This window comes from Bombina bombina, chromosome 4 (assembly GCF_027579735.1).
Source record: "Bombina bombina isolate aBomBom1 chromosome 4, aBomBom1.pri, whole genome shotgun sequence".
Lineage (NCBI taxonomy): Eukaryota > Metazoa > Chordata > Amphibia > Anura > Bombinatoridae > Bombina > Bombina bombina.
Genome location: NC_069502.1, coordinates 939802287 through 939817307, shown reverse-complemented (window position 1 = coordinate 939817307; position 15021 = coordinate 939802287). Strand labels below are relative to the sequence as shown.

At 39.8% G+C, this 15021-nt stretch overlaps 1 protein-coding gene across 1 annotated transcript in view; it reads right to left on the bottom strand.

Annotated features, from left to right (window-relative positions):
• SOS1 (SOS Ras/Rac guanine nucleotide exchange factor 1) overlaps nt 1-15021 on the bottom strand; it is a 728117-nt gene that overhangs the window by 619304 nt on the left and 93792 nt on the right. Inside the window, exons 3-4 of the mRNA XM_053712591.1 lie at nt 2435-2599; nt 1516-1725 (exon numbers count right to left, since the gene is read on the bottom strand). Of these exons, the coding sequence (XP_053568566.1) occupies nt 1516-1725; nt 2435-2599 (375 nt within the window). The remainder of the gene's footprint in view (nt 1-1515; nt 1726-2434; nt 2600-15021) is intronic.

Sequence of the window (15021 nt, the reverse complement as noted above, 5' to 3'; positions counted from 1 at the left end):
AATCGGAACATAACTGATGGGCATTGATTACCCGGGGCATTTCATATTCATCACAAGACGCATTCTCCGTATCGGAGACATCCATGTCTAACATATCAGAATCCTCCATAATTTTAGGATAACAAAAATGACAAAAACTAACTGGCACCCTTTTTACACCCACAATGGCTGGGGCACTCACCACCTCCTGAGAACCAGACAACTCACGAGCCAGACTCTCTCTGTTGCACACAGCCAGCATACGGGAGTGAGAAACAGTGTAACCGCATCCATCATGAGGTGAACCGTGCCAGTCACCAAAAGGGTGCGCAATCTCGAGAGATCGCATCACTGAAATAAGGCCGTTATGTTCCCGAAAGGCAGAGAGCCTAGGTATTGCTACACATTAGCAGATAGAACCACATAACAAACATGATTAAAGTCCCCCCTGTTCAATAACCCCCCTCAGGAGATATTAACCCACGATTCCTCATTAAGATAAAAGGAGTCCCAAGGGACCCTACCTTGTTTCGTTAACATTACATTCACATATCAAAATAAAATTAAACGATCTTACCAGAATCTACGCCGTGGAACAGGAACACGGCCCTTCAAGTGTGACAGATAGTAGCCTCGCTTCTGACATGGACTTGAGTAAATAAAGGTAGGCAGCGAAACTCGTCAAACGCTGATTACTAAGGAGCTGTCATGAGTTGGGATGGGTTCGCAGGAAAACCCTCCCTGCATCAACGGACTCTAACTTTCATCGCTGCTCTCACTGAGAGGCTGATAGGATTACTTAAAACTCCTGTCCCATTGCAAAGAGTACTGCCCTCCATAAGAGACTCTAACTTCTGACACTTCTCTACCAAACTCCTGTGACGAGAGGCAAAGAATGACTGAGGGATGAGGGAAGTGGGGGAGGTATTTAAGCCTTTGGCTGGAGTGACTTTGCCTCCTCCTGGTGGCCAGGTTCTGTATTTCCCAAAAGTAATGAATGCAGCTGTGGACTCTTCCCGTTTAAGAAGAAAAATATGTTAAAGTGAGAACTTGATAAGTGCAATACTACAGTAATCAGTAATTCAAGGGATACTAAATCCAAAATGTTTCTTTCATGATTCAGATAGAGCATGCAATTTTAAGCAACTTTCTAATTTACTCTTATTATCAATATTTCTTTGTTCTCTTGATATCTTTATTTAAAAAGCAGGAATTTAAAGCTAAGGAGCAGGCCCGTTTTTGGTTCAGAATCTGGGTTACGCTTGCCTATTGGTTGGCTTAACGTAGTCGCCAATAAGCAAGCGATATCCAGGCTGCTAAACCTAAAATAGGCCGGCTCCTAAGTTTTAAATTCCTGCTTTTAAAATAAAGATACCAAGAGAAAGAAGAAAAATTGATAAAAGGAGTAAATTAGAAAGTTGCTTAAAATTGCATGCTCTATCTGAATCATCAAAAAAGGTTTAGTATCCCTTTAAATGGAAGTGAAATACCCTTAGTGTATACAAAATAAACTAGTAAATGCAGTTTAATCCTTACGTGAGCGGAAAATAATTTTGGGCTAGATACAAATGGTTCTCGAAACACTTTGATGATGAGGTTCAGTTCCCTTATATACTGTCTAATTTCAGCCATAAACGACTTAACAAGATCATAGTATGTTTGTTCCCCTAACGTAGATGGTTCTTCTTCTGCTAAGTTTAGGAAGCTCATGTCTTCTTCATCTTGATAAAACATGTCCATCAATACCTACAGAAAGGAAAAAGAGGGTATGAATACTGGAAGATTAGCGTACAAGCACAATTTTACATAAACAAGGTGTGTTTAATGGGCAGTAAATTCAAAATTAAGCAGAACATACAATTTTAAAGAACTTTTAAATTAACTTTTATAATCAAAACAGATTTGTTAATTTGTAATCTTTTGTTGAAGAATAAATCTAAATAGGCTCAAGAGAAGCAACACAGTACTGGGAGCTAGCTGAACTCAGCAGGTGAACCTAAGACCATACGCATATGTGCGGCCACCAAACACCAGCTAGCTCCCAGAAGTGTATTGCTGCCCCTGTAATTTTCTAAGCATACAAAGAAAGCAAAGTCAATTTGAATGCAGAAGTAAATTTGAAAGTTGTTTAAATTGCATGCTCTATCTGAATCAGTTTTATATTGACACTGTTTAAATATTCATAATCACGGCTAAATGACACTACTATGGTTATACATACAAAAACTCTTAACATAACAGCAACATAGAAATTGTGGGATTTTTTTTTTTTCTTGACATTTTAAAATCAAAATCTGAAACATGGAAGCACATTTTAGATATCATCAGAACAGAATTTGAACTTTTTTTCTATAGACATTTAAAAAGCAACTTTTGTCTATTAAATTAAGTTTAACATGAAAACATATTTCTGCAGAAGGGAAGAAATTAACACGAGACTGGAATGTGATCCTACCTTATCGACGCACATTGCTACTTTTATGTCTTGCTTCGTAATGTCAAAATGCCGTATATTCCGTACATAATTTCCAACAAGTTTTAAAATATCTGCGGAAATATATTCTAATACTGCTACTATGTAAACAGATACTTGGTGGTCAACTTTATAACCTAAGACCTCCTGTTAAAAAAAAAAAGTAGAGAAAGAAAGAACAAATATTATTTATGTAAAATGCGATTCCATAAACATTTTATTTAAGAAGAAATCTAATTTCTTTCCTAAGATATGGAGAGTCCACAACGTCATTCAATTACTAGTGGGAATATCACTCCTAGCCAGCAGGAGGCGGCACAGAGCACCACAGCAAAGCTGTTAAATGTCACTCCCCTACCCATAATCCCCAGTCACTCTCTTTGCCTCTGTCAATGGAGGAGGTGAAGTTTGGTGTCTGAAGAAATAAATTCCTTTTTCGGGTACTTTTCCCTTCAAGCAAGGATTTGGGTTTAGCCGAGTCCACATCAATCTTTTCAGTAGAGTTGTGGTGGCTTTTAATCAGTTAGGAAGTTGTGAGGTAGTCCTTGCTTAGTTTCCTAAGACATTGCTGCCCATGGTACAAAAAGCCAGAGTTGGTTACTTTGTTCTTTTTTTTCTACAGGTCTCTGTAAGGAGTATGTGTCCTTTCACACCTTGTAAGCTGTCTTCTGCCGGACAGCTAGACTGCAGGTAAGTGCTTTTGTCTTCAAGGTCGTGGAGACTTGCACTTCAGAAGAATATGTCATATTAGTATGTGTGTGGCTTATGTTTTATACAGGGATTTATGTATAAACCTAAAATTTGGCAGTTGGTTTTTTTTTTTTTGCTTAGCTAGAACAGGATAAATGACAAACTGCTTGAGTTTGAAACCAGCTGCAGCTACTTGCATCTTATGTTGTAGGCAGAGGGAAATGCACGCCTTTTACTTGCTGCATAGTTTTCTCTCTCTGCCGGTCATGTGACTTCTCCCTGCTGTCGGATATTCACGGAGCGAAGCGGCGTCATTGAATTTCAGTCTCTTCAGTGTTGATCTACTATATGATCGTTTAAGAGACTTCTGGCAGCCAAATTGAGTTATTAAAAATTCTTAAAGTGACAGTGTATTTAAAAAATTTCTACAATTTGGGGATTTTTTTATTTAGTATTATGGACATGGACCAAGACTCTGTGTTTCATTGACAAATGCTTGTTATTCCTAGAGGCACAAATTGTTTTGCCTATACAATTCTGTGCTGCATGCTTAGCTAGAACACGTCAATATAAAGATAAATTGTTGCCCTCTGAACCCAATGTCTCTCAAGATGATGCTGTTCAGGCAATGCCACAGGTTTCTTCTCAAATGTCCCAAGCCTCTATGGCGTCACATACAGTGCCCTGCAGTTCCTCTCAGCCTCCTGGAGGACTTTATTTGCCTGCAGATTTTATTACAAGACCAGAGACTCATATTTGGCTTTCTTTCCTTTACTACTTAAATGCAGTTTTAAAAGTATACATAAAAAAATATAAATAATTGTCAATATTTGAAAAAGACAGTAAAAAACAGTGAACAGATCAGTGACCAATAGCAATGGAGAACTGATTAGACCAAAACAAAGTAGCCAATCAGGTTAATAATATATCCTATAAACTGTCCAATATACAGCAGCAAACCCTCTTTCTTTTACTGCTGCAGGAAAGATAAGTATTGTGTTATTTGAATTTCTCAATACTATTAAACTTTTTTCTGTTATAATTTGTGTTTTGCCATGGTCTCCATTTTTTCTATTACTTTGTTTTCTACATATATATATTATATATTTGTTTTTTGTTTTTAAACATTTTATTACATTTTTTGTTGGTTAATTTCTTTTTAGTGCTATAATTTTGTCTGTTTGGATCGATAATACAGGTTAGATAGATTATACGTTTTATTTCGTTTAATTTCGTTGACTTAATATAGTTTTTGTTTGTACCAATATCTTAGATATTGCCCCTTCCGATTATCTTTTTATCCCTTCTTTTGAAAATTTTACGCTTATGGTATCCGTCTTGTCTTTTCTTACTGTCCTCCGTGTTGTTATTCCCTTCCGACGTCCATTTTCAATCCTCGGCGGTGTGCGCATGCGCTTTCGTCTCCATTTTGGATACGTAGTTCCGTCTTGCGTTTTCCCGCCCCTTTTGTCTGCTCAGTACAGCTGAGGTATTTGGCTAGGATAGTCGCAACTTTGTTGCTCTTTTGGTAAAAGTTTACAACCGGTTACATTTTATTCAGTTAAATTATCCATTTCATGGTCTGTGTCTCCATCTACTGCCCTGTCTAATTATTACACATTCAATATTATTCTAATTTAATTTGTATATATATATATTTATCTTATCAATTCTTGGGGGTCATTGCCTATTTATATCTTTATGAGTTATTAATTTTTATTTATTGTTATTTGATATTTTATTATTATTAATAAATTCATTTATAAAATTTTATTTATTATTTAGATAAAACTTATAAAAAAAATAATCAATATGAATACTGAATTAAACCCTTCACTCAATACTGAAGGTGTTCAAAAAATGATTGATGTCTCTATGAATTCAATGTTAGAGAAAATCACATTTTTAATTAATAAATCTTCAAAAAAGGCGGTTAAAAGAAAAAGAACCGTTCCCAGTGCTGTTAAAACTAGCAAAAACAGAATTTATGTTTACCTGATAAATTACTTTCTCCAACGGTGTGTCCGGTCCACGGCGTCATCCTTACTTGTGGGATATTCTCTTCCCCAACAGGAAATGGCAAAGAGCCCAGCAAAGCTGGTCACATGATCCCTCCTAGGCTCCGCCTACCCCAGTCATTCGACCGACGTTAAGGAGGAATATTTGCATAGGAGAAACCATATGATACCGTGGTGACTGTAGTTAAAGAAAATAAATTATCAGACCTGATTAAAAAACCAGGGCGGGCTGTGGACCGGACACACCGTTGGAGAAAGTAATTTATCAGGTAAACATAAATTCTGTTTTCTCCAACATAGGTGTGTCCGGTCCACGGCGTCATCCTTACTTGTGGGAACCAATACCAAAGCTTTAGGACACGGATGATGGGAGGGAGCAAATCAGGTCACCTAGATGGAAGGCACCACGGCTTGCAAAACCTTTCTCCCAAAAATAGCCTCAGAAGAAGCAAAAGTATCAAACTTGTAAAATTTGGTAAAAGTGTGCAGTGAAGACCAAGTCGCTGCCCTACATATCTGATCAACAGAAGCCTCGTTCTTGAAGGCCCATGTGGAAGCCACAGCCCTAGTGGAATGAGCCGTGATTCTTTCGGGAGGCTGCCGTCCGGCAGTCTCGTAAGCCAATCTGATGATGCTTTTAATCCAAAAAGAGAGAGAGGTAGAAGTTGCTTTTTGACCTCTCCTTTTACCGGAATAAACAACAAACAAGGAAGATGTTTGTCTAAAATCCTTTGTAGCATCTAAATAGAATTTTAGAGCGCGAACAACATCCAAATTGTGCAACAAACGTTCCTTCTTCGAAACTGGTTTCGGACACAGAGAAGGTACGATAATCTCCTGGTTAATGTTTTTGTTAGAAACAACTTTTGGAAGAAAACCAGGTTTAGTACGTAAAACCACCTTATCTGCATGGAACACCAGATAAGGAGGAGAACACTGCAGAGCAGATAATTCTGAAACTCTTCTAGCAGAAGAAATTGCAACCAAAAACAAAACTTTCCAAGATAATAACTTAATATCAACGGAATGTAAGGGTTCAAACGGAACCCCCTGAAGAACTGAAAGAACTAAGTTGAGACTCCAAGGAGGAGTCAAAGGTTTGTAAACAGGCTTGATTCTAACCAGAGCCTGAACAAAGGCTTGAACATCTGGCACAGCTGCCAGCTTTTTGTGAAGTAACACAGACAAGGCAGAAATCTGTCCCTTCAGGGAACTTGCAGATAATCCTTTTTCCAATCCTTCTTGAAGGAAGGATAGAATCTTAGGAATCTTAACCTTGTCCCAAGGGAATCCTTTAGATTCACACCAACAGATATATTTTTTCCAAATTTTGTGGTAAATCTTTCTAGTTACAGGCTTTCTGGCCTGAACAAGAGTATCGATAACAGAATCTGAGAACCCTCGCTTCGATAAGATCAAGCGTTCAATCTCCAAGCAGTCAGCTGGAGTGAGACCAGATTCGGATGTTCGAACGGACCTTGAACAAGAAGGTCTTGTCTCAAAGGTAGCTTCCATGGTGGAGCCGATGACATATTCACCAGATCTGCATACCAAGTCCTGCGTGGCCACGCAGGAGCTATCAAGATCACCGACGCCCTTTCCTGATTGATCCTGGCTACCAGCCTGGGGATGAGAGGAAACGGCGGGAATACATAAGCTAGTTTGAAGGTCCAAGGTGCTACTAGTGCATCCACTAGAGCCGCCTTGGGATCCCTGGATCTGGACCCGTAGCAAGGAACTTTGAAGTTCTGACGAGAGGCCATCAGATCCATGTCTGGAATGCCCCACAGTTGAGTGACTTGGGCAAAGATTTCCGGATGGAGTTCCCACTCCCCCGGATGCAATGTCTGACGACTCAGAAAATCCGCTTCCCAATTTTCCACTCCTGGGATGTGGATAGCAGACAGGTGGCAGGAGTGAGACTCCGCCCATAGAATGATTTTGGTCACTTCTTCCATCGCCAGGGAACTCCTTGTTCCCCCCTGATGGTTGATGTACGCAACAGTTGTCATGTTGTCTGATTGAAACCGTATGAACTTGGCCCTCGCTAGCTGAGGCCAAGCCTTGAGAGCATTGAATATCGCTCTCAGTTCCAGAATATTTATCGGTAGAAGAGATTCTTCCCGAGACCAAAGACCCTGAGCTTTCAGGGATCCCCAGACCGCGCCCCAGCCCATCAGACTGGCGTCGGTCGTGACAATGACCCACTCTGGTCTGCGGAAGGTCATCCCTTGTGACAGGTTGTCCAGGGACAGCCACCAACGGAGTGAGTCTCTGGTCCTCTGATTTACTTGTATCCTCGGAGACAAGTTTGTATAGTCCCCATTCCACTGACTGAGCATGCACAGTTGTAATGGTCTTAGATGAATGCGCGCAAAAGGAACTATGTCCATTGCCGCTACCATCAAACCTATCACTTCCATGCACTGCGCTATGGAAGGAAGAGGAACGGAATGAAGTATCCGACAAGAGTCTAGAAGTTTTGTTTTTCTGGCCTCTGTCAGAAAAATCCTCATTTCTAAGGAGTCTATTATTGTTCCCAAGAAGGGAACCCTTGTTGACGGAGATAGAGAACTCTTTTCCACGTTCACTTTCCATCCACGAGATCTGAGAAAGGCCAGGACGATGTCCGTGTGAGCCTTTGCTTGAGGAAGGGACGACGCTTGAATCAGAATGTCGTCCAAGTAAGGTACTACAGCAATGCCCCTTGGTCTTAGCACAGCTAGAAGGGACCCTAGTACCTTTGTGAAAATCCTTGGAGCAGTGGCTAATCCGAAAGGAAGCGCCACGAACTGGTAATGCTTGTCCAGGAATGCGAACCTTAGGAACCGATGATGTTCCTTGTGGATAGGAATATGTAGATACGCATCCTTTAAATCCACCGTGGTCATGAATTGACCTTCCTGGATGGAAGGAAGAATTGTTCGAATGGTTTCCATTTTGAACGATGGAACCTTGAGAAACTTGTTTAAGATCTTGAGATCTAAGATTGGTCTGAACGTTCCCTCTTTTTTGGGAACTATGAACAGATTGGAGTAGAACCCCATCCCTTGTTCTCCTAATGGAACAGGATGAATCACTCCCATTTTTAACAGGTCTTCTACACAACGTAAGAATGCCTGTCTTTTTATGTGGTCTGAAGACAACTGAGACCTGTGGAACCTCCCCCTTGGGGGAAGTCCCTTGAATTCCAGAAGATAACCTTGGGAGACTATTTCTAGCGCCCAAGGATCCAGAACATCTCTTGCCCAAGCCTGAGCGAAGAGAGAGAGTCTGCCCCCCACCAGATCCGGTCCCGGATCGGGGGCCAACATTTCATGCTGTCTTGGTAGCAGTGGCAGGTTTCTTGGCCTGCTTTCCCTTGTTCCAGCCTTGCATTGGTCTCCAAGCTGGCTTGGCTTGAGAAGTATTACCCTCTTGCTTAGAGGACGTAGCACTTTGGGCTGGTCCGTTTCTACGAAAGGGACGAAAATTAGGTTTATTTTTGGCCTTGAAAGGCCGATCCTGAGGAAGGGCGTGGCCCTTACCCCCAGTGATATCAGAGATAATCTCTTTCAAGTCAGGGCCAAACAGCGTTTTCCCCTTGAAAGGAATGTTAAGTAGCTTGTTCTTGGAAGACGCATCAGCTGACCAAGATTTCAACCAAAGCGCTCTGCGCGCCACAATAGCAAACCCAGAATTCTTAGCCGCTAACCTAGCCAATTGCAAAGTGGCGTCTAGGGTGAAAGAATTAGCCAATTTGAGAGCATTGATTCTGTCCATAATCTCCTAAGGAGGAGAATCACTATCGACCGCCTTTACCAGCTCATCGAACCAGAAACACGCGGCTGTAGCGACAGGGACAATGCATGAAATTGGTTGTAGAAGGTAACCCTGCTGAACAAACATCTTTTTAAGTAAACCTTCTAATTTTTTATCCATAGGATCTTTGAAAGCACAACTATCTTCTATGGGTATAGTGGTGCGTTTGTTTAAAGTGGAAACCGCTCCCTCGACCTTGGGGACTGTCTGCCATAAGTCCTTTCTGGGGTCGACCATAGGAAACAATTTTTTAAATATGGGGGGAGGGACGAAAGGAATACCGGGCCTTTCCCATTCTTTATTTACAATGTCCGCCACCCGCTTGGGTATAGGAAAAGCTTCTGGGAGCCCCGGGACCTCTAGGAACTTGTCCATTTTACATAGTTTCTCTGGGATGACCAACTTGTCACAATCATCCAGAGTGGATAATACCTCCTTAAGCAGAATGCGGAGATGTTCCAACTTAAATTTAAACGTAATCACATCAGGTTCAGCTTGTTGAGAAATGTTCCCTGAATCAGTAATTTCTCCCTCAGACAAAACCTCCCTGGCCCCATCAGACTGGTTTAGGGGCCCTTCAGAACCATTATTATCAGCGTCGTCATGCTCTTCAGTATCTAAAACAGAGCAGTCGCGCTTACGCTGATAAGTGTGCATTTTGGCTAAAATGTTTTTGACAGAATTATCCATTACAGCCGTTAATTGTTGCATAGTAAGGAGTATTGGCGCGCTAGATGTACTAGGGGCCTCCTGAGTGGGCAAGACTCGTGTAGACGAAGGAGGGAATGATGCAGTACCATGCTTACTCCCCTCACTTGAGGAATCATCTTGGGCATCATTGTCATTGTCACATAAATCACATTTATTTAAATGAGAAGGAACTCTGGCTTCCCCACATTCAGAACACAGTCTATCTGGTAGTTCAGACATGTTAAACAGGCATAAACTTGATAACAAAGTACAAAAAACGTTTTAAAATAAAACCGTTACTGTCACTTTAAATTTTAAACTGAACACACTTTATTACTGCAATTGCGAAAAAATATGAAGGAATTGTTCAAAATTCACCAAAATTTCACCACAGTGTCTTAAAGCCTTAAAAGTATTGCACACCAAATTTGGAAGCTTTAACCCTTAAAATAACGGAACCGGAGCCGTTTTTAACTTTAACCCCTTTACAGTCCCTGGTATCTGCTTTGCTGAGACCCAACCAAGCCCAAAGGGGAATACGATACCAAATGACGCCTTCAGAAAGTCTTTTCTATGTATCAGAGCTCCTCACACATGCGACTGCATGTCATGCCTCTCAAAAACAAGTGCGCAACACCGGCGCGAAAATGAGGCTCTGCCTATGATTTGGGAAAGCCCCTAAGAATAAGGTGTCTAAAACAGTGCCTGCCGATATAATCTTATCAAAATACCCAGATTAAATTATTCCTCAAGGCTAAATATGTGTTAATAATGAATCGATTTAGCCCAGAAAAAGTCTACAGTCTTAATAAGCCCTTGTGAAGCCCTTATTTACTATCTTAATAAACATGGCTTACCGGATCCCATAGGGAAAATGACAGCTTCCAGCATTACATCGTCTTGTTAGAATGTGTCATACCTCAAGCAGCAAGAGACTGCTCACTGTTCCCCCAACTGAAGTTAATTCCTCTCAACAGTCCTGTGTGGAACAGCCATGGATTTTAGTAACGGTTGCTAAAATCATTTTCCTCATACAAACAGAAATCTTCATCTCTTTTCTGTTTCTGAGTAAATAGTACATACCAGCACTATTTTAAAATAACAAACTCTTGATTGAATAATAAAAACTACAGTTAAACACTAAAAAACTCTAAGCCATCTCCGTGGAGATGTTGCCTGTACAACGGCAAAGAGAATGACTGGGGTAGGCGGAGCCTAGGAGGGATCATGTGACCAGCTTTGCTGGGCTCTTTGCCATTTCCTGTTGGGGAAGAGAATATCCCACAAGTAAGGATGACGCCGTGGACCGGACACACCTATGTTGGAGAAAAATTGGTTAAAAAATCTCGCCAATTGGCTGCTAGTAATGCTGTTCCTTGCAGGAAAGGAAGGAAAACACCTGCTTTATCCTCTACTCCCAAGAGGTTACTAATGGGAGAGGCTTTGGCCAATAAAGATAATTTTGACGAATGTTCTGAGACCAAATATAATTCTGATTCCTCATTGGAATCAGCTAAGTCTGAGGATTATTTTTCTCAATCTTCCTCTGAAGATTCTTCGGCTTCTCCGAAGATTAAAAAATTAAAAAAATGTCTGAAAAAATCTAAACATTTGGAATCTGATAAAGTAAAATTTTTTGATTGTCTGGGTAACCCTAGATTCAATGCAGATGATTTACATCATCCAAGATCTTCAGAATGGTGCCCTTCTTCAGACATTGCTGACTTTATTGACTATCAACTACGTCAACCCTTAAAAAGGGATTCACGAAATAAAATGAGGGCTGAGTGTCCCAGACCCATTCTTCCAAATAATGCTAGTTGCACCCCAGAAGTTGATCCAAAAATTCTAAAATGTATAGGTTCACCAGGATTTAAACTCAAAAAAGGTATGGATAGGGCAGAAGATATGCCAAGATAAAATGTTAGATACTATTGGCACCCAATCTAAATTGTTTGATTTATCTGAACAAGCAGTTTACGATAATTCTTTATTAGATCCAGTCATTGTGAGAGAATGGCTGCAAAGAATGCTTACCTTTTTAGGCAATGCTAACTCAGCTATGTACACTGAGCGCAGACGCAATATACTTAGGATTGACCGCAGAGTATGTGATTTTGCCGTAAACGAAATTCATCCTGACACTAAGGGTTTGTTATTTGGAGACACATTTATTAAGGAATTAAACAGTTACGTTAACACCTTTTCTAATTTAAACAAAGTGAGAACGTCCATGAAAAAGATCTTTTATCAAGATCGTTTTTCTGAGCAGGCTGGGAAAGTTAGAGGCCGCTTTCCCGGCCGTGCTTCATACCCCAATAGGTCTCAGTTCTCAAACCAACAGTTTCAACATCAAAGACAATATCAAAACCCAGTCTCCACTGTTTTCTTCACCTCCAGAGGAAGATTTTGGAATCCAAGGATCCAGCGTTCGAGACAAAGATCCCGTAATCCACAAGGTAAATTTTTATTTTCATCAATCTCATGTTTCTTCCCTAAACATAATAGGAGGAAGAATATCTCTTTTTTTTCTCACAATTGGAACCTGATCACCACAGATCAATGGGTTCTTCAAACTGTTTCAGGTCTTTTTATAGATTTTATTTCTCCTCCTTTTCAAAATTCTCCTCCTCTTCCAATAAAATTTTCAGTTTCAGACAGAATTTCTATTCAAAACGAAATATCAAACCTTCTATCAAAACAAGCCATAGAGCCGGCTTTAAATCCTCAAGACTGTTTTCTAAGCAATCTTTTTCTTGTAAAAAAGAAAAATGGCCAATTTCGTCCAGTAATAAATTTAAGATCCTTAAATGCTTTCGTTGTCTATCAACATTTCAAAATGGAAGGTATTCATCTTCTCAGAGATTGCCTTCTAGACAACGATTATCTAGTCTGATTAGATCTGACAGATGCTTATCTTACAGTCCCTGTAGCTCAAGAACACAGGAAATGTCTCACTTTTTATTGGGAACAAAAAATTTGAAGTTTCACTTGCATGCCTTTCAGCTTATCTTCAGCTCCTTGGATTTTCACCAAATTAATGAAACCTATTATTACTTGGCTTCGTTTACGAGGTGTTCGTCTTATCTATTTAGATGATATTTTGATTATGAATCAGAATTCGGTCATTTTAAATTCTCAACTCCATCTGACTATGCATATTCTGGAAAATTTAGGTTGCTTAGTCAAAAAAGAGAAATCAGTCCTTTCTCCAACAAAATCTTTAACCTTTTTAGGTTTCCTAATAGACACATCGAATTCTACTCTCAGTCTTGTCAAAGAAAAAATTGTGAATATCAAGAAAGAAATTTCAAAAACTCTTTCTTTATCGTTGGTTCCCATCAGGACTATAGCCAGAATAGTTGGGTTACTCCCATCCTCTATTCAGGCTATTTTCCCTGCTCCTCTTCACTACAGGGAAATTCAACGTCTGAAAATCTTTCACCTTCAAAAAGGTCTTTCATATTCACACTTGATTCCCCTATCTTCGGAAACCAAAGAAGAACTTTCATGGTGGCTCTCCCATATAGAAGCTTGGAATGGGAGAGCCATTTTCGGGAAATCCCCAGATCTAATTATAGAATCCGATGCAAGTCGTTCGGGTTGGGGAGCTCATTGCGGTCCCTCAATTACGGGAGGAAAATGGTCTTCAAAGGAAAAACGTTTTCACATCAACTGCTTAGAACTTTTGGCAGGCTCTTTTGCAGTCAAAAGTTTTGTCAAAGATTATTTTCCAGTGTCCATTTTACTCTGAATGGACAATATTTCTGCAGTTCGCTATTTGAATCGCCTCGGTGGTACAAAATCGAGAGATTTATCGATTATTACGAAAGATTTCATTCATCTTTGCTTGGACAGAAATATTTCTGTCAGAGCAGAATATATTCCAGGTTTATCCAATGTCTCAGCGAATTGGGGTTCTCGGTATCTGACAGATTCCAGCGACTGGAAACTTCATCATCAAGTTTTTCATTCGCTTCAATCTCTCAGAGGTCCTTTTTCGATGGATATGTTCACTTCGAGACTGAATTTTCAGATTCGTCCCTATTTCAGTTGGCGTCCAGATCCAGATGCTTTGGCGATCGATGCATTTCTCCACCCCTGGCCTCTTTAGACAGCTTATGCATTTCCCTCCTTTTCGATGATTCAGAGAACCATATCGGTAGTCCGTCCGGATCTTCTTTCAATTTTCCTAATCACTCCCCTCTGGCCATCTCAACCCTGGTACCCATCTCTTCTAGAACTGTCTGTCAACCATCCTGTTCTTCATCCTGTTTTTCCCCTTCTCTTGTTAAATCCAGAAGGTCATCCTCACAATCTTATCCTTCAAGAATCTCTTCGTCTCATAGCTTGGTCAATTTCGGGCAATCTTCATCTCTCCAGGGTTTATCACAACAAGCTGAGGAACTCCTTCAAGGCTCATTGGCCCCTGGGACCAAAAAATGTTATTTTTCCGCATGGACCAGATGGTCTTGATGGTGCGTGGAAAGAGGTTTGGATCCCCTTTCAGTTAATATAACTTATATTATTAATTTCCTTACATCACTTTTTGATTCAGGATTAGCTTACAGAACTATTAATGTTTCTAGATATGCCATTTCTGCTAAACATTCTTTTATTAATAATTTTCCAGTGGGTCAACACCCTTTAATTTGCAAATTAATGAAAGCAATTAAACTTAAAAGACCTCCGGCTCCTAAATATTCTTCTTTTTGGGATGTTGACCTTATATTCTCTCTTTTTAAATCCTGGCCTTCAAATTAAGTTTTTTCCTTGAAGCAACTTTCTGCTAAATTAGCTACCCTTCTGTACTTAATTTGTTTTCGTAGAGTTTCTGATGTTAGAGCTTTAGATTTTAATTCTAAACGTTTTACTCCTGAAGGTGTTACTTTCTTTATTTCTAAAAGAACTAAATCTTTTTCTAATTCTATATTCTATCCTTATTTACCTTCTGAACCTCTTCTTTGTGTGGTTGTAAGTCTCAAAGAGTATGAACGCAGAACTTCTTCCTTTCGTACTTCTGCTTCTAATCAACTTTTGTTATCCTTTATTCCTCCTCATAATCCTGTGTCTTCTACATATATAGCCAGGTGGGTTAAATGGGTTATGAGTGAAACAGGTATTGATGTATCTTTTTCCGCTCACTCTATTAGAGGATAAGCCGCTTCTAAAGCATTTTTGAAAGCTGCTACCCTTCAACAAATTTTAGATGCAGCTGACTGGTCTTCTGATTCTATTTTTAAACAATTTTATTTTAAACCCATTGAACATGCCTCGCTTAACTTATTTTGTTAGTTGCTTTAAACTAGCAAAATATGAGTCTCTGGTCTTGTAATAAAATTCGGATTATCCTAAATTATGAAGGTATAA